This window comes from Leptonychotes weddellii, chromosome 5 (genome assembly GCF_054177405.1).
Source record: "Leptonychotes weddellii isolate Sample4059 chromosome 5, ASM5417740v2, whole genome shotgun sequence".
In the NCBI taxonomy this organism is placed as follows: domain Eukaryota; kingdom Metazoa; phylum Chordata; class Mammalia; order Carnivora; family Phocidae; genus Leptonychotes; species Leptonychotes weddellii.
In genome coordinates, this window is record NC_138373.1 from 50,230,375 (window position 1) to 50,249,052 (window position 18,678).

Genomic DNA, 18,678 nt, shown 5'->3' on the forward strand with positions numbered 1-18,678 from the left:
TTCTTTTATTTTCATATATTTACTCAGTAAATACCTATTGGGAATCTTCTATCCCTGAGGTACTGTTCTGGGGACCAATAATACAGTAGTGAACAAAATAAGATAGTTTTTAAAAAAATCTATGTTCTCAGGAAATTTATATTGTAATAGGAGATGACAGACAATAAACCAAATGTATGAGCTGAATTATGTTCCCCATAATCCACATGTTGAAACCCTAACACCCAGTACCTTAGAATTGGATTGTATCTGGAGATAAAGCCTTTACATGGGGGATTAAATTAAAACGAGGCCATTAGGGTGGCTCTAATCCAATCTGACTGGTGTTCTTACCACAAAAGGAAAGTTGTATATACAGAGAGACACCAGGAGTGGGGCATGCATAGCGAAAAGACCACATGAGGACACAGCAAGAAGGTAATTGCCTGCTAGCCAGGGAGAGAGGCCTCAGGAAAAAACCAAACCTGCTGACACCTTGATCTTGGACTTCCAGCCTCCAGAACTGTGCAAAAATTCATTTCTGTTGTAAATTGAAGCCCCAGTCTATGACAACTTGTTATGGCAGCCCTAGCAAACTAACACACCAAATAATATGTAAATTAATAGCATGTCGAAGAACTATGTACTCAGTACCATGAGGAAAAATACTGTAGGAAAGGAGGGAAAGTGTGTGAAATAGGGTTGCAATTTAGGTAGGGTGGTCAGGGAAGACCTCACTAGAAGATAAGAGTTGGGCAAAGACTTCAAGAAGTGATAAGGGAAGCCATGCACATACATGGGTTGGAAATAGGAAGAACATTCTAGGCAAAGGGAACGACAAGTGCAAAGGCCAGAGGGAGAGGCAGGCATGGTATGTTTGAGGAACAAGATGTACAGGGTGGCTGGAAATCATCCATGAGTCATGCAGGAATCCACTCATGGGTGGCAAGAGATGAGGTCAGAAAGGTAACAAGAAATCTGATCATAGAGGCCTTGCTATTCAAAGTATGGACCTCAGACTAGCAGTACTGGCATGACATGGTTAAGACTGTTAGAAATGTAGAATCTGAGGCCCTATCCCAGACCTACAGAATCAGAATATGTATTAAAATAAAATTCACAAGAGATCTGTAGGCACATTAAAATTTTTAACAGCTTTATGGAGGTACACAGTTGACCCCTGAACAACACAGGTTTGAACTGTGCAGATCCACCTATATGTGGACTTTCTTTCAATACAGAACAATACTGTAGGTGTATTTTCTCTTTCTTATGGTTTCTTAACATTTTCTTTTGTCTAGCTTATTGTATTGTAAGAATACAGTATATTATATATATAACATAATATAAGTGTTAACCAACTGTTTATGGTATCAGTAAGGCTTCTGGTCAATGGTAGCCTATTAGTAGCTAAGTTTTGGGGAATCAAAAGTTATCCATGGATTTTCAACTGCACAGGGAGGGGGATCAGTGCTCCTAATCCCATGTTGTTCAAGGGTCAACTGTAATTCATATACCATATAATTCACCCACTTCAAGGGTACAAACCATTGGTTTTTAAAGAGTATTCACAGACACAACCATCACTACAGTCAATTTTAGAACATATTATCACCTCAAAATGAAATTTAGTACACTCTGGTTATCACCCCCAGCAACTCATAAATTTTTATTTACTGTGTCTTTATTTTCATTCATCTTGAAGTATTTTCTGATTTTGCTTTATATTACCTTGTGGACCCACTGCATAGTTAGGAGAATTATCTAATTTCCACATATTTATGAGTTTCTCTCAAATTTTTCCTGAATATTGATTTCAAATTTCATTACAATGTAGTCGGAAAACATACTTTGTATTAATTCTACCCTTTTAAATTTATTTGAGGTTTGTTTTATAGCCTACCATATGATTTATCCTGGAGAATATTTTATGTTGAGAAGAATGTACATTCTGTTGTTGTTGGGTGGTGTATTCAACAGAAGTTTGTTAGGTCTCGTTTGGTGTATAGTGTCATTCAAGTCTTCCATTTCCTTGTTGATATTCTGTCTGGTTGTTCTACTGACTATTAGAAATAGGGAAAATAGGGTACTGAAGTCACCAATTATTACTGAATTGTTTATTTCTCCCTTTATTTCTGTCAGTTTTTGGTCTGTGTATTTTGGTGCTCTGTTATTAAGTTTATAATTATTAAATCTTCCTGCTGAATTGCTCTTTTTAGGATTATAGAGTCTTCTTTATTTCTATTAATATTTTTTCTTTTAAAAGTCTATTTTGTCAGCTTAGCCACTCCAGCTTTCTTGTGGCTGCTCTTTGCATGCTATATATTTCTCCAACCTTTTACTTTCAGTCTATTTGTAAATTTGAATCCAACGTGTATCTTCTGTAGATAGTACATGGTTGAATCCTATTTTTTAATCTAGTCTGATAATCTCTGCCTTTTGATTACATGATTTAACCCATTTATACTTAATGTTATTGTTGATATAGTTAGACATACCGCTGTTATTTAACTCTTTGTTTTTATGTTTCATGTATTTTTTGTTCCTCTACTTCTTCTTTATAGCATTCTTCTGCCTTAAGTGAATATTTTATAAAATGTTTTAATAAGTTTTAATTTTATCTTTTAGTGGTTGCTCTAGGGCTTACCATACACATCTTACCTTGTCAGAATCAGCTTCCAATTTATACTTACCTTAACTGAACTGATATATAAAATATCACTTATAGTTTATAGCTCTATTCCCTTTCCCCACCTTTTGTGGAAATTTTGTTATACAATATTACATCTATTCACATTATAAACCCACCTGCACATTGTTATAATTATTACTTTACCATCTGTAATCATTTCCTTGGCCCAATAACAGCTTTGCTCCCCCTGACCTCCTTTGTGCTGTTACTGGCAAATATAATACATGTCTGTGTGAGAAGTGCTTTTAAGGGCCTTGAAGGCTACTGTAATAGTTTTGCCTTTAATTCTGAGTGAAATGGGAAGACACTGGGATAGAGAAGTGACTTGATTGGACTTATATTTTAAAAAGGTTTCTTCTGTATACTTTGTTGAGAAAAGCCTTTTAGAGAGTGAGCAGGAGACCAATTAAGAGATGTTTGCCACAATCCAGGAGTGGAATAAAGATGGCTTGGACCAGGGTGGAATTGGCAGAATTAGTAAGAAATGATCAGCTTCTACAAATGATTTGAAGGTAGCCAATGATATTTAATGACAGATAATGAGAGGACTCGAGAATAACTCTGAGCATTTAGGTCTGAGCACTGGAAGAATAGACCTGACATTAACTGAAGTTGAGAAAAGTGCTGGAGTACAAAGTATTTCCCTTTGGGAGAAAGTCCAGGAGATCCTGCAAGATGTTTAAGGTTTGAAATACCTTATAGACATCTCAGGGAAGTGTTGACTGGGCAAAGGAACATTCAAATCTGGGAAGAGGTTCAGACAGGAAATATAAACTTGCAAATCATCAGTATGTACACGGCATTTAAATCCAAGAGACTAAACATGGTCTTTGAGGATTGAGCATGAAGAGAAATGAGGCCTAAGGACTGAGTTCTGGGGCACTCCAGTGTCAAAAGTGAGAGGAGATGAGGAATCTGCAAAGAAGAATGAGAAGCCAGTGTATTCTGACTTTCTTAATATGTCTGACTTTGTTTTTTTTTTTTTTTTTAAAGATTTTATTTATTTATTTGACAGAGAGAGAGAGAGAGACAGAGAGAGAGGGGACACAAGCAGGGGGAGTGGGAGAGGGAGAAGCAGGCTTCCCGCTGAGCAGGGAGCCCGATGTGGGGCTTGATCCCGGGACCCTGGGATCATGACCTGAGCCGAAGGCAGACACTTAACCATCTGAGCCACCCAGGCGCCCCTATGTCTGACTTTCTTAATATACTGTGAGCTGCTATTATCATCATGTTTCTTGTGCAAGAGTTCTCAACCACACATCCTTTGAAAATGTTCACCTCTAGGTTGAGAAAAACTATCACTGTGCCTGTCCAGTGCTGAGCACAAAGAAGCTGTTGTGTGTGTGTTTTTTTTTAATTTTTTACTGTTATGTTAATCACCATACATTACATCATTAGTTTTTGATGTAGTGTTCCATGATTCATTGTTTGTGCATAACACCCAGTGCTCCATGCAGAGCGTGCCCTCTTTAATACCCATCACCAGGCTAACGCATCCTCCCACCTCCCCTCCCCTCTAGAACCATCAGTTTGTTTTTCAGAGTCCATCGTCTCTCATGGTTCATCTCCCCCACCGATTCCCCCCCTAAAGAAGCTGTCGTGTGTTTCTGAAACTGAAATTTAATATGTGATTAGAACATAGAAACACCCAAATGTTTCAGATATTAATTCTGAACTATGCCAATAATTAACCATCAGCCATGCTCTTACCAAGAGAAGCTAGACTGATTCCAAACTTGCAATTAGGGTACCTGCTGTGCAAGATAATGCCACATTAACACTATTTACATTTCAGAAGCTTAAGTAAAATAAGTATCAAAAAGTGAAGAAAGTGTATAGTATTTTCGAGATGGATTGCTTTTGAGGAGCTGCTCATTATAAAGTCAAATGTTTTATATTATAAAATCTTATATTTGTGACTGTCAATCCTGCTCTCATTAAGAGTAGTACCATAGAGTACTGAAAACAAAGTAGTCAAAATTTCATCCAAATCCTAGTTCTGCCATTTGTAACTGTCTGATGTGCTGTAAGCCCTTTAAACCCTCTGGGCTCATTTCTTTCACTTGTGTAATTAGAATAATGAAACCTACTCTGAAAAAAATACTGCAAGGACTGTGGATGCATTTAAGTTACCTTGCATATAGAAGGCTCACAAAAGTCGTGGTTGTTAAATTATCACTATTTAATAACTTTGGCAATAACAATAGTCATTATCATAAAATATAATCATGCAAAGGATTACAAATTGAATAGTACATTAGTTATCTGTGGACATATAATAAGTTACTCCTAAACTTACTGACTTAAAAAAATAATCAACATTTATTATTAAACAGTTTCTGAAGGTCAGGAATTCATCAGAAGCTTAGCTGAGTGGTTTTGGCCCAGCAGTCCTCATTAAGCTGCAAAGTCAAGAGGCTGGTCAGGGCTGAAGGATCTACTTCTAAAAAAGCTCACCTCACATGACTGACAAGCTGGGGCTACCTGTGGGCAGACCTTAGTTCCTTGACACGTGGACTTCTCCATATCCTCATGACACAGTAGCTGGCTTCCCCCAGAGCAAACAATCTTAGATGGTAAGGCAGAACTATCAAAATTTTTTATGACCTGTCCTTGAAAGTCAGACTCTGTTACTTCTGCTGTACTGTTACATTGTTAACTGGTTACACAGGGCAGCCCCCTTCAGTGAGGTAGGGGAAAGTGTGTGGATACCAAGAGAGCCCCGCTGGGCACCATCTTGGGAGTTTGGCTACTGTAAATAGTAAATAAACTATACTTTTAACATTACCTGCTATATTTTTGAAAATGTTGGACAAAAGTAATAGATTTGCTTTCTTTCTCTGACCACTTCTAAAATTAGAAATAATTTCAATTAGTTCTTAATAACCTTAAATAAGTTTGATTATTTTTATTGTCATTGCCTATTAAAGGTTCCTTTCAAATGACTAGTTATTTGAGCAAGTATAATGAAGCCTTCTGATGTGAATACGTAATCAACATTGTAGCATAACTAGAAAGTCAGGATTTTAATTTCCCTCTGAGGGCAAATTCAGCTTTGTTTCCACTGATAAATACTTACAATAAAACAACACACTATTTCAATCTTCAGCATGGCAAAAAAGATTTACTAAGCAACTCTTACCAAGTATTAATTAAGGAATTCAGATTAGCATTATGCTAATTATTTTCCAGCATCAACACCCCCCACCCACACACACAATCTTATTTTCCCGCCCTTTCATTAACTGGTTGCCTAACATTAAACAAGTCATTGTCCCACTGTTTAATCTTTAAACCGAGACAATAGATTTTGTAGAGAAATAAAAGTCATACATGTTTTTGGTAAGAACAGAAAAAAGTATACGGATTTGAAGAATTTCAGACTATTCCCTCAATTTCTTAAACTGTATGATTGTTACTTCTTACATACTCTCTGAGGTACAGAATGATGGTTAAATCACCTTTTAATAGACCTGGCATAATTGTTTGGCATAAATGTAAAAAAAGTTTCACAGACTTCTTTCAAAGCCTCGATATTAGCTCATCTGCCCCAACTTAAAATCTTATATCAACAAACACAGCACTGCTTTAGTTACCAAGAGAAATTTCCTAAGATATTAAGAATGTACCATGTTGGTACAAATGGGTGTTTTGTGTTAACTTCTTTCTGATCTTCATACCAACGAAAGAAAACAGTGCTAGATTTTGGAGCCCTTAAATCTGATCTAAAAAGGCAAGTTAAAGGGTCAGAGGTGAAAAGACAAATAAAAGTGTGGGTATCATTTTAAGAAGCAATGAAAGCACCACAGATTTAAAGCTGAGTAGAAACCAGTCATACATCATCCCATGCCAAGAAAATCTTGCACATGACCAAAAATAATTTTTCCTGATAGACAACATGAAACTTAGGAATACTTGCTTTGTTAGCAAGCTGTCAGTGATATGCTCACATTCGGGTTTTTTGAGGTTTGATCTACCATAATTTTCACCTCTTCTTTTCAAACTGCAATTCAGGTCATGTTGTACTCTCCAAGGTAATAAATAGTGAAGAACATTCTGGGCCAGTCTTCAACTCACTTTGCCATTCACCCTGCAAAATGGTGCTTTCTAACTAGCATCTTTATGGTGCCCCATTCAGATACCTTTCAGAAAACTCTCTTGTAGTTATTTTAAATGGTACTGCACGATATAGCTCATCAAACATACACACTCACCAAGTAGTGAAGTGTTTAAGCCATGCTTAGCCTATGCAAGTAAGTGTTGTTCCAAATCTTAATTCTGAGAGTTTGAATCTTACCCCCAAAAAAGCTCTGAATGCAAGTGAATATTTCATGCCTCTGATGGCACAGGAAGTTGCAAGGCAATGGCTTACCTTCAGTTCCTGAAAAGATCTCTAAATCTTTCCTTTCAATAGAGACATTATATAAACTACTCAAGTTCAAGAGATATAAGAGACTGCTGTTGTTTTTAAAAAAATGTTTTCTTCCAACTTTAAGAAACACCTTAGAGGCCAAGAGTCAAGAGAATGATGAGAATAATAGAACCATTTAATATATATGTGGCAGAAACATCTGGTTGACCACCACGGATTGGTATTTCCCTTCTACAGCATATAATTGGTGCTGCAAGTAGGTTCCCAGCCAGGTAGTACAGACCTGATGCCTACCATGTGCCAACACCACTCACGCGTCAAAACTAGTTGCATGACCTCAAACACGGAGGTGGGCCCAGTTCCAGCCGATAAGATGTTACTAGAAGTGACGTCTGTCCCCTCCAAATTATGGGTACTTTCTCCATAGCATCTTCTTCAACAGCAAGCCTGGGATCGTCTACTGAAGATGGCTACATCATAAGATGGAAGGAGCCATAATCCCTGAGTCAATACTCAAAGGAAAAGTTGCCTGATCAAGAAGGAGTACCTACATTGAACACTGTATAAAAAAGAATAAAATTTTGTGTTACAGTGTTGCGTTTTGGGAGGTTTTGTTAGAACAGTTCATCTACCCTAACTGAAAAACCCAGAGAAATATTCAAGGGAAAAGGATGAGGTAAGGAAAAATGGAGAAACATAGAGATTCAAATTAAGAGAAAGAAAAATAACTATTGGTTTCAAAAGGAGTTGAAGTTATGGATCTATAGCTAATTTTTTCAGAACTAGAAATTAGAGGTGGTAGACAAAATATATTTCTTTGAAGACCTAAGAAATATATTCATTCATTCATTCATTCATTTATTCACCAAATATTCACTGAGCAACTACTATGTGCTGAGGCCTGTGATAGGCACTAGAGACAAAACTGTGAACAAGCTCTCTGGAGCTGTCTTTTTTTTTTTGAGGTATAAATTACATACAATATTATGTCAGTTTCAGGTGTACTACATAGTGATTCAACACTTGGATACGCTGGGAAATGATCACTACAATAAGTCTAGATATCATCTATCACCAAAATTAATATAATATTATTTACTGTATTCCACATATCATACACTATACCCTGTGTCTTATTTATTTTATAACTGAAACTTTGTACTTCTTGACCCCTTCACCCATTTCAACCACTTCCCTAACCCCCCTGCCCTCTGACAACCGCCAATCTGTTCTCTATATCTATGTCTCTGGGTTTTCTTCTGTTTTGCTTTTCATACACAAGTGAAATCATGTGGTATTTGTCTTTTTCTGACTTATCTTAGAGCATAATACCCTCAAGGCCCATCCATGTTGTTGCAAATGGCAATGTTTCATTCCTTTTTACGTCTGTGTAGTATCCAGTGTGAGGGTGTATGTGTGCACACACGTGTGTGTGTGTGTGTAGCACACTTTATCCATTCACCCACTGATGGACACTTAGGTTGTTTCCATGTCTTGCCTACTAGAAATAATGCTGTGAAGTACATAGGTGTGCATGTATCTTTTAGAATCAGTGTTTTCATTTTCTTCAGATACATACCCAATAGTGTAACTGCTCAATCGTATGGTAGTTCTATTTTTCATTTTTTGAGCAATCTCCATACTGTTTTCCAGAGCTGCTGGATCAATATACATTCCCACCAATGGTGCACAAGGGTTCCCTTTTCTACATATGTGGCCAACGCTTCTTTCTTGTCTTTTTGATAATAGCCATTCTGACAGGTGTAAGGTAATATCTCACTGTGGCTTTGATTTGCATTTTTCTGATTGGTGATGTTGAGCATCTTTTCCTGTACCTATTAGCCATCCAGATGTCTTTTTTGGAAAAATGTCTATTCAGATCCTGACCATTTTTAAATTGGATTTTCTTTTTGTTATTGAGCAGTATGAGTTCTTTATCTACTTTGGATATTAACCCTTATCGGATATATGATTTGCAAATATCTTCTCCTGTTCAATAGGTTACCTTTTTATTTTGATGAGGACTTCCTCTGCTACACAAAAGCTTAATGTAGCCCCATTTGTTCATTGTTGCTTGTTTTTGTTGCTTTTATAGAGTCAGATTAAAAAAAAAACATTGCAAAGACTAATTTCAAAGAGCTTACCACTTGTTTTCCTGTAGCAGTTTTGTGGTTTCGGGTCTTATATTCAAAACTTCAATCCATTTGAGTTCATTTTTGTGTGTGATGTAACATAGTATCCGGCTTCATTCTTGTATGTAAGCTGTCCAGTTTTCTCAACACCATTTGTTGAAGAGACAGTCCTTTCCCCATTGTATATTCTGGCCTTCTTTGTGGAAATTGATTGACTACATATACATGGATTTATTTCTGGGCTCTCTATTCTATTCCATCGATCTATATGTTTGTTTTTATGCCAAAACCATAATATTTTAATTACTAAAGCTCTGTAGTATAGTTTGAAATCAGGGAGCATGATACCTCTGGCTTTATTCTTTCCCTAGATTGTTTTGGCTATTTGTGGTCTTTTGTACTTCCATAGAAATTCTAGAATTATTTGTTCTAGTTCTGTGAAAAATGCCATTGGAACTTTGATAAAGATTATGATGAATCTATACATTAGTTTCAGTAATATGGACATTTTAAATATTAACTTCCAATTCAGGGACACAAAATATCTTCCCACTTATTTTTGTCTTCTTCAATTTCTTTCATCAATGTCTTATAGTTTTCAGAATATAGGTCATTCACCTCCGTAGTTAAATTTATTTATATGTATTTCACTCTTTTTGATGCAGTTGTAAATGGGATTGTTTTCTTGGTATCTCTTTCTGATTGTTCATTATTAGTGTACAGAACACAACAGATTTTTGTGTATTAATCTTGTATCCTGCAACTTTACTGGATTTATTTATTAGTTCTAATAGTTTTTTGGTGAAGTCCTTAGAGTTTTCTACATATAGTATCATGTCATCTGCAAACAGTGACTGTTTTAATTACCTCTTCCTTCCAATTTAGATGTCTTCTATTTCTTTTTCTTGCCTAATTGCTGTGGCTAAAACTCCCAAGACTATGCTGAATAGAAGTGGGGAGAGTGGGCATCCTTGTCTTATTACTGATCTTAGAGGAAAAGCTTTCAGGTTTTCACTCTTGAGTATGATAATAGCTGTGGGCTTGTCATATATGGCCTTGTTATACTGAGGTACATTTTCTCTATATCCTCTCTGCTATGAGTTTTTAACATAAATGGATGTTGAATTTTGTTAAAAGCTTTTCTCATATTTATTGAGATATCATGTGATTTTTATTGTTCATTTTGTTAATGTAGTGTATCACATTGGTTGATTTGCAGATATTGAACAATTCTTGCATCCCTGGAATAAATCCCACTTGATCATGGTGTATAATCCTCTTAATGTATTTCTGAATTTGGTTTGCTAACATTTTGTTGAGGATTTTTGCATCCAAGTTCATCAGGAATATTGCCTGTAATTTTCTTTCTTCTGTTTTGGGGTTGTCCTTGCCTGGTCTGGTATTAAGGTCTCATAAAATGAGTGTGGAAGTGTTCCCTCCTCTTTAATTTTTGGGAAGAATCCAAAAAGAATAGGTATTAAATCTTCTTCAAATGTTTGGTAGAATTCACCCAGTGAAGCTGTCTGGCCCTGGACTTTGCTGCAAGGTTTTTGTTTACCAATTCCATCTCCTTACTAGTGATTAGTGTATGCAGATTTTCTATTTTTCTCATGATGCACTCTTGGAAGACTGTAAGCTTCTAGGAATTTAGCCATTTCTTCTAGATTGTCCTGTTTGTTGGCATATAATCTTTCACAGTAGTCTCTTAAAATCCTGTGTATTTCTATGGTATCAGTTGTAACTTCTCTTTAATTTCTGATCTTATTAGAGCCTTCTCTCTTTGTTCTTGATGAGACTAGCTAAAGGCTTGTCTTTTTTTATCTTTTCAAAGAACCAGCTCTTGGTTTCATTGATCTTTTCTGTCTTTTTAGTCTCTATTTCATTTGTTTCCAGTTAGATCTTTAATCATTTCCATCCTTCTATTAAATTTGGGCTTCATTTGTTCTTCTTTTTCTAGCTCCTTTACATGTAAAATTCGTTTGAAATTTCTCTTGTTTCTTGAGGTAGGCCTATTTTGCTTATGAACGTCCCTCTTAGAACCACTTTTGCTGCATCCCATAGGATTTTGTATGTCATAATTCTGTTTTTATTTGATTCCAGGTATTTTTAAAATCTCTTCTTTGATTTCTTCTATGACCCAACAGTTGTTTAGTAACATGATTATCTCCATGTATTTGTAGTTTTTGGAGTTTTCTTCTTGTTAATTGATTCCTAGTTTCATACCACTGTGGTCAAAAAAGATGCTTGATATTATTTCAATCTTCTTGAGTTTATTGAGACTTGTCTTGTGTCCTAATATGTAATCTATCCTGAAGAATGTTCCCGGTGCATCTGAGAAGAATGTGTATATTGCTGGTTTTGGATGGGATGTTCCGTATATATCTATTAAGTTCATTTAGTGTAATGTGTCATTTAAGGCCACTGTTTTCTTATCGATTTTCTGTCTGGATGATCTATCCATTGATGTACATGGGGTGCTAACATCCCATATTATTATTGTATTACTGTCAATTTCTCCATTTAGGTTTGTTAATATTTGCTTTATATATTTTGGTGCTCCTATGTTGGGTGTATATATGTATTTATATATGTTATATCTTGCTGGATTGACCCCTTTAGCATTATGTAGTGCCTATGTTTTTTAATACAGCCTTTGTTGTAAAGTCTACTTTGTCTGATATGAATATAGTTATACCAGACTTCTTTTCATTTCTATTTGCATGAAATACCTTTTCCATCCCTTCATTTTAAGTTTATGTGCGTCCTTGCTTCTAAAGTGAGTCTCTTGTAGGCACTATATACATGTGTCTTTTTCTTTTTTTATCCCTTCAGCCAGGGGCACGTGGGTGGCTCAGTCATTAAGTGTCTGCCTTCGGCTCAGGTCATGATCCCAGGGTCCTGGGATCGAGCTCTGCATCGGGCTCCCTGCTCCGCGGGAAGCCTGCTTCTCCCTCCCCCACTGCCCCTGCTTGTGTTCCCTCTCTCGCTGTCTCTCTCTCTGTCAAATAAATAAATAAAATCTTTATCCCTTCGGCCACTCTGTGTCTTTTGATTGGTGATTTTAAACCATTTACATTTAAAGTAAATATTGGTAGGTTGTACTTATTGTCATTTTGTTCATTGTTTTCTGGTTGTTTTTGTGGTTCCTCTCTGTTCCTTTCTCCTTCTCTTTCTCTCTTCCTCTGTAGTTTGATGACTTTCTTTAGTGTTACATTTAAATTCCTTTCTCATTTTCTTTTATATATTTACTATAATTTTTGCTTTGTGATCACCATTAGGTTCATATATATCTCATATATATCATCTTATGTATATAACATCTTATGTAGGTATCATCTTATGTATTTGTTTTAAAGTTAACAGCAGCTTAAATTTGAACACATTCTAAAACTCGATATATTTACTCCATCACCACCATGTTTTATGTTTTTGATGTCACATTTTACTTTTTTTATTTTATGTATCCCTTAACTAATTATTGTAGTTTGAATTTTTACTACGTTTGTCTTTTAACCTTCATAGTGGTTTTTTAAGTGATTAACCCACTACCTTCACTGTATATTTACTTTTTCCAGTGAGATTTTTACTTTCATGTATTCTTGTTATTAATTAGTGCCATTTCTTTTCAGCTTAAAAAAGTCCCTTTAATGGGGAGCCTGGTGGCTCAGTTGGTTAAGTGACTGCCTTCGGCTCAGGTCATGATCCTGGAGTCCCAGGATCAAGTCCCACATTGGGCTCCCTGCTCAGCAGGGAGTCTGCTTCTCCCTCTGACCCTCCCCCTTCTCATGCTCTTTTGCTCATTCTCTCTCTCAAATAAATAAATAAAATCTTTAAAAAAAAAAAGTCCCTTTAACATTTCTTACAAGGCTGCTTTAATAGTAGTAGGCCTTTAGCTTCTGTGTTCTAGAAAACTCTACCTCTCCTTCAATTCTGAATGATAACCTTGTTAGGTAGACTATTCTTGGTTGGAAGATTTTTTTCCTTTCAGCACTTTGAATATGTCTTGCCACTTTCTTCTGGCCCAGCATAATTTCTGCTGAGAAATCTGTTGATAGCCTTATGGGGTTTCCCTTGTATGTAACAATGGGAAATTGCTTTTCTCTTGCTTCCTTTAAGATTTTCTCTTTAGGGCGCCTGGGTGGCTCAGTTGGTTAAGCAACTGCCTTTGGCTCAGGTCATGATCCTGGAGTCCCAGGATCGAGTCCTGCATCGGGCTCCCTGCTCAGCTAGGAGCCTGCTTCTCCCTCTGACCCTCCCCCCTCTCATGTACTCTCTCTCATTCTCGCTCTCTCAAATAAATAAATAAAATTAAAAAAAAATTTTCTCTTTAACTTTTGACATTTTAATTATAATGTGTCTTGGTGTGGATCTCTTTGGACTCATCTTATTTTGGAATTTCTGGGTTCTTAAACCTGGATGTCTGTTTCCTTCACCAGGTTAGGAAAATTATCGGCCATTATTTCTTCAAATAAGTCTTCTGCCCCTTTCTCTCTCTCTTCTCCTTCTGGGATCCATATAATGTAAATGCTATTCCACTGGATGTTGTCCCATTGGTCTCTTAAGTTTTCTTCATTTCTTTCTGCTGCTCTGTCGGGGTGAACTCCATTGCTGATCCATTCTACCGCTTCATTCCTCTACTGTTGAACCCCTCTAGTGTATTTTTCAGTTCAGTTATTGTATTTTTCAGCTCCATGACTACTGTTTGGTACTTTCTCATATTTTCAGACTCTTTGTTAGACTTCACACTGTGTTCGTCCCAAGTTCAGTGAGAAACTTTATGACCATGACTTTGAGTTCTGTACCAGGTAAATTACTTATCTGCATATCATTAAGGCCTTTTCTGAGGTTTTGTCTTGTTCATTCATTAGGAACATACTTGTTTCCTCAGTTTGTTTGACTGTCTGTGTTTGTTTCTGTGTATTAGGTGAAGCAACTACCTCTCTGTCTTAAGAAGTGGCCTTGTGTAGGTGATGAACATTCTTGTTTGACCTTTTCCTAGCTCTTGATTGTCTTTTGAGCCTTTGTGATTGTCTAACCCACACACTTTATTCTTGATATGTCCCTGTCTTTAAAAGTGTGCCAAGAACTGTGAATATTCCAAGGGGAGGAATCTCATTTAGCACTACTTTCAGGCTGATTGGAAAACAGGCCCTCAGGCAGCAGCTTCTAAAGTATGCAAATATATACACCCCTGTGTGGCCACAATCATAATCCCTGCTGGCCTCCAGAACAGGGGCTCCAGAGGTGTCCTGTGGACAAGAGTGCAAAAACTGGGGCTCCAGACAAGTATATAACCTCTTCTCTGGGAGGTGTCATCAAGCTGTAGTGAGGTCAGGGTGGTGCTCAAGGATAGTGTCTCCCTGCTTACATTCCCTGGGAGTACCTCCTCAGCCTCCAGAAGTGTGGGAAATCGAAAGCCTGTCCCTCAGGCTGAAGCCCCAGGCTAAGTATATAGGCCTGTTTCAGAGGAAGACAGGTTGTGTTTCAGTCTGCTGTCTGTGAACTGCCCTGGGTGTAGTGACCTGTCAATAACTGTTCTTTGAACTGTTGCCTTTCCAGGACGTTTAGGAACTCCAGCCCCCGTGGCTACCTTGACCAGGCAATTAAAGGGTGTTCCCTATATGGACTGCACATGCCCACTGGACAGCTAGTGCAGGGGGTGGGCATACTCACTGACTTCAGAAAGGCAGCAGGAGAATGTTTTGACAATGTGTGCCCACAAGTTTCAGAAATAGTGGGACAGTGCCTTGTCTGTGAGTGCATGCTGGCTTTTGGCTGGGTGCAGGAGAATATGGTGACCACTCATGCTCACCTGCTCCAGCCAGGGAACAGGAGAGTGCTGCAACCACCCACACTCTCTGGCTTCAGCAAGGCAATGGGATAGGGCCACGTCCATGGAGCTCATAGTCTTAGACAATAAAGAATTGTGATCCCAGAACCCTATCCTGCTGTCCTCCACATGGCAGTGGTTTAATTTTCTTTTATTTAAAAATGTACTAAAGACCAATGGAGAAAAAGAGCAGTTCCCTCCACTATAACTGTGTCTTCCTAGATACTATTTTAGCAAACCGAAAGGGACAAATTGGCTGAAGAAAGAGAAAATTCGAAGTCTTTATCAGACCATGACAAAAACAGAGCTAAATAATTATTTCTAAGAAAATGAAATTACTTTTTATCACCACGTACTGAATGGCTTTCCCGACGGTCCCCTGTAAGTCTATAATAGCACTGAGTCACAGAACACACAACTCCTGACAATAGACTATACAACTGAAAAAATTAATCTCCTGTGTGCAAAATAACACTTTCATAACAATGGACAATTCATGCTTGCTCTCTCCAGACCTTTGCCAAACAGAATACCAGCGCAGGTTAATTATGTGAGCTAGTTGAAAATTGTGTGCATAATGGAAATGCATCCCCCTAAAGAACAGCTAAGAAGAGGTCTCAGCACCAAATCCAAAACAACAGAAAAGAAGTGCGAGAGCAAACATGAGGGCGTAGGCACAGACATTCTCATTAGCACACGGCAGCTAACCATTTTTGTTGATGCCTATAATAAAGTTGTTAAATTCTGTCCTTGGAAAAAAAAAAACAAAAACCACTTTCCACGATTAAAGAATTCTCTCCCATGCTGACTCAAGGGCTTTGCTCCAAAGTACAGCTATGGATCATCCTTACATTGAAGACCTTTGTCACTTCGGGGAGCAAAAACAGTTCATGTCAGGGAGAACGCTGAAGACAACTTTCACGTGCGGAGTCTCACATCAGGCAAGGAGTCCCACCAGCTTGTCACAGGGTATGTGGAGGAAGGATCAATTTTGCCAAGTTTTATTTTTCACAGGTCACTGCGCCATGTCTGATACAGGGAACCTGCAGTAGGTTTGGGATTCGAGATCCCTGGGAAAAGTTTCTGAGAAAGACCCGTAGCCCCCACACCCAACAAACAAAACAACAGCTACCCTATGATCAAAGTAGATGTGTTGCACCATCTGTAATGTGTGAACTACTTTAAGTCCACCCCAAAGTTCAGTGAACTTATCATGCAAGGACAGATGCATTTGCAAGAGTTTCTTCTAGCCAATCTATGGTAAGCGGGGGTCCTGGCAGGAATGATAACTCACTCAATTGTGTCTTTTAAGAAGAGCTTCACAAAGGGACTTTTCCAAAAGGCCTGGGCTGGATGTAGTGGAATCCAAGTTCAACGTCAGGGGACTGTTAACAGCTTATTCCTGAGCTGAAGCGTCCAAGGAGAGAATGAAGGCAGAGGGAAGGAGAGAAAGAGATGCCGAACAAAAGTCATGACCTTCATTTAAGATGCAGCACTTTCCTTTGGTCAAGGAGGTAGTTAACCTACAGCACCACCACAAAGAAAGATCCTTTGCCTTCCCCCTCTTTCTGTTCTCCTGGTGTTCCCCTCTGGCTCAAATCCAAACAAAACTAGATGACAAAAGAGCAAGGAAGGTACTGATGAAGTCCTCGTGGGTCAACATTCCAGGGCAAGGCAAGGCACAGACTAAACTGTAGTGAAGGGAGAGAAGTAGATCAGGTGTGGCAGACGGAAGGCACACAGCACAGTGGATTTCTCTGAGAAGCATAAGCGTCCTTCATTTGGAATTTAAGGAAAAGAAAACCAAAATTTTATTAGGGCTATCCTTTTGTAATAAACTGGGCTAACATACAGGATTGGATGGTCAAACCAGATGAACTCAAATCAGAGATCGTATGCAGTATCAGGCTTCCCTAATAATTTCAAGGAGCCAGGCAATCAAGAGGCTCAGACAAAGCAGAGGTGCCCAGGACGTCAGGGGTGGTCACCCTGGTACTGTCTTCCTGCACTGGACATGCTTCTCTGGCCCAGAATAGCAGCTGAGGTCTCCAAGTGAGAGCCGTAGGGCTCCTTACACAGTAGGAACATTTACACTATAAGACATTTCCCTTTTACGCCCCAAAAGTTGGATAATCTATGTGCTCCTCTCTCGGGAGACCTGCCTCACAGATCCTGGGTTACAAGGTCTGAGTATAATTCATACTAAATGCAACTCAGCTTAGTTCCTTTGAGGAAGATGACAAGTGTAAGCACAGCCCCGCCCCACAGGCACACCCTTCATCCAGCACTGTCAGACTCTGCTCTCCCAGGTAAGTCAAGGCAGTACCACTCCCATCAGACTCTTAGGCCACCAGGGGCTCTTCCATGTGTGAAGCCTGGAGCTTTTAGATCTCCCTTCCTAGTATGAAGAAGATGGTACAGGGATCTCTCTAAAATACAGGATCGGAAGTTGGTGGGGGCGGGGGAGGGGAGTGGAAGGTGAGCCACAGCTAGAACTAGGGGTAAATCTGCTACCCTTCCAGAATTATAAGCGATTCAGTACAAGTGTACATTTTTCTAGGATAGCATCGAGAATGCCTCCAGGCTCCTCAAAAAGACTAAAGGCCTATAAACGTCTAGCCAGTAAAACTACACAGAGTTTTCAGTGAATGGGGATCCAAGGACAGATAAATTGAGTCCCTACTACCAAGGTCTGACCCTGGTCTGCACTGTCCACCCCTCGTCCACCCTCCTCACCAGAGAAAGCTTCTCAGAGTCCAAGATGAAACCTGAGCATGAACACAGTCTCATTTTCCAAAAGGTTTCAAAGTAAAATATTTCAAATGCAAAACACTTCTTTTAAAAATTAAATTAAATGTAAAAAGTAGCACTTACCTTTTTAGTTTGCTAGATAAAGTCTGAAAGCCGTCTTGCAGTCTTTTGCATGTTTCTGTCAGCTGGAGCGACTTCTCAAACAGATATGTGCTGTTCCATGAAAGAGATTTTAAAAAAGATTGATTTAAAATGAGAGGTAAAAGATAACATTAACAACATTCAGATTTAATTGATAAAGCGTGCCCAAATGAAGTCTGATTTTCATTCCATTATTGGATTTCTCCATGGACAAGGAAATTGATATTTTCACCTCTGACAGGTCTAAATTAAAAAAAAAAAAAAGTTTGCACTGTAAAGTCAAACAGGAAAGAACTCTCGAAGGAAGACTTCATATTTTCAGGTTTTCATATTTTGTTAGTATTTATAATGAACACATCAATGAACAGCTGTAATCATTCCATACGTAAGTGCTTCATTTTTAAGAGATGCTGTCTCTGGCAGGAAGCATGCAGACACAAGAGATCAATATGTCTCTCCAAAAAGAAAGCAAGGTAAGTCTGGCCCTTGATTATTATAACAGCTATGATATAAGAGCTTGTTGCTGTTGTTTCGTGAACTTGGAAAACTGGAGTTGGAAAGAAACCAAATTAAAAAGCAAGTTAAGGAAATGGATCATGGAGTCAGGCAGCCTCCTAAGCCTCGAAGACACACATGGGCTTCTTCATCTCACTCCAGACATCAGCTTCCACATCTCCAGTGTGACCTCATACTGTATTGTCGTGATATATACATGATAGAGAAAACAATGTGAAGCACCTGGCCCCTTGGCTGACACCATAAATACTCAAAACAATATCCA

General features: G+C 38.2%; 1 protein-coding gene across 3 annotated transcripts in view; it reads right to left on the bottom strand.

The window, feature by feature from the left end:
- The window catches only part of ST8SIA6 (ST8 alpha-N-acetyl-neuraminide alpha-2,8-sialyltransferase 6), a 148,195-nt gene that overhangs the window by 55,076 nt on the left and 74,441 nt on the right, over positions 1-18,678 (bottom strand). For all 3 annotated transcript variants that reach the window (XM_081820685.1, XM_081820682.1, XM_081820684.1), the window contains one exon: positions 17,880-17,969. In XM_081820685.1, the coding sequence (XP_081676811.1) occupies positions 17,880-17,969 (90 nt within the window). The remainder of the gene's footprint in view (positions 1-17,879; positions 17,970-18,678) is intronic.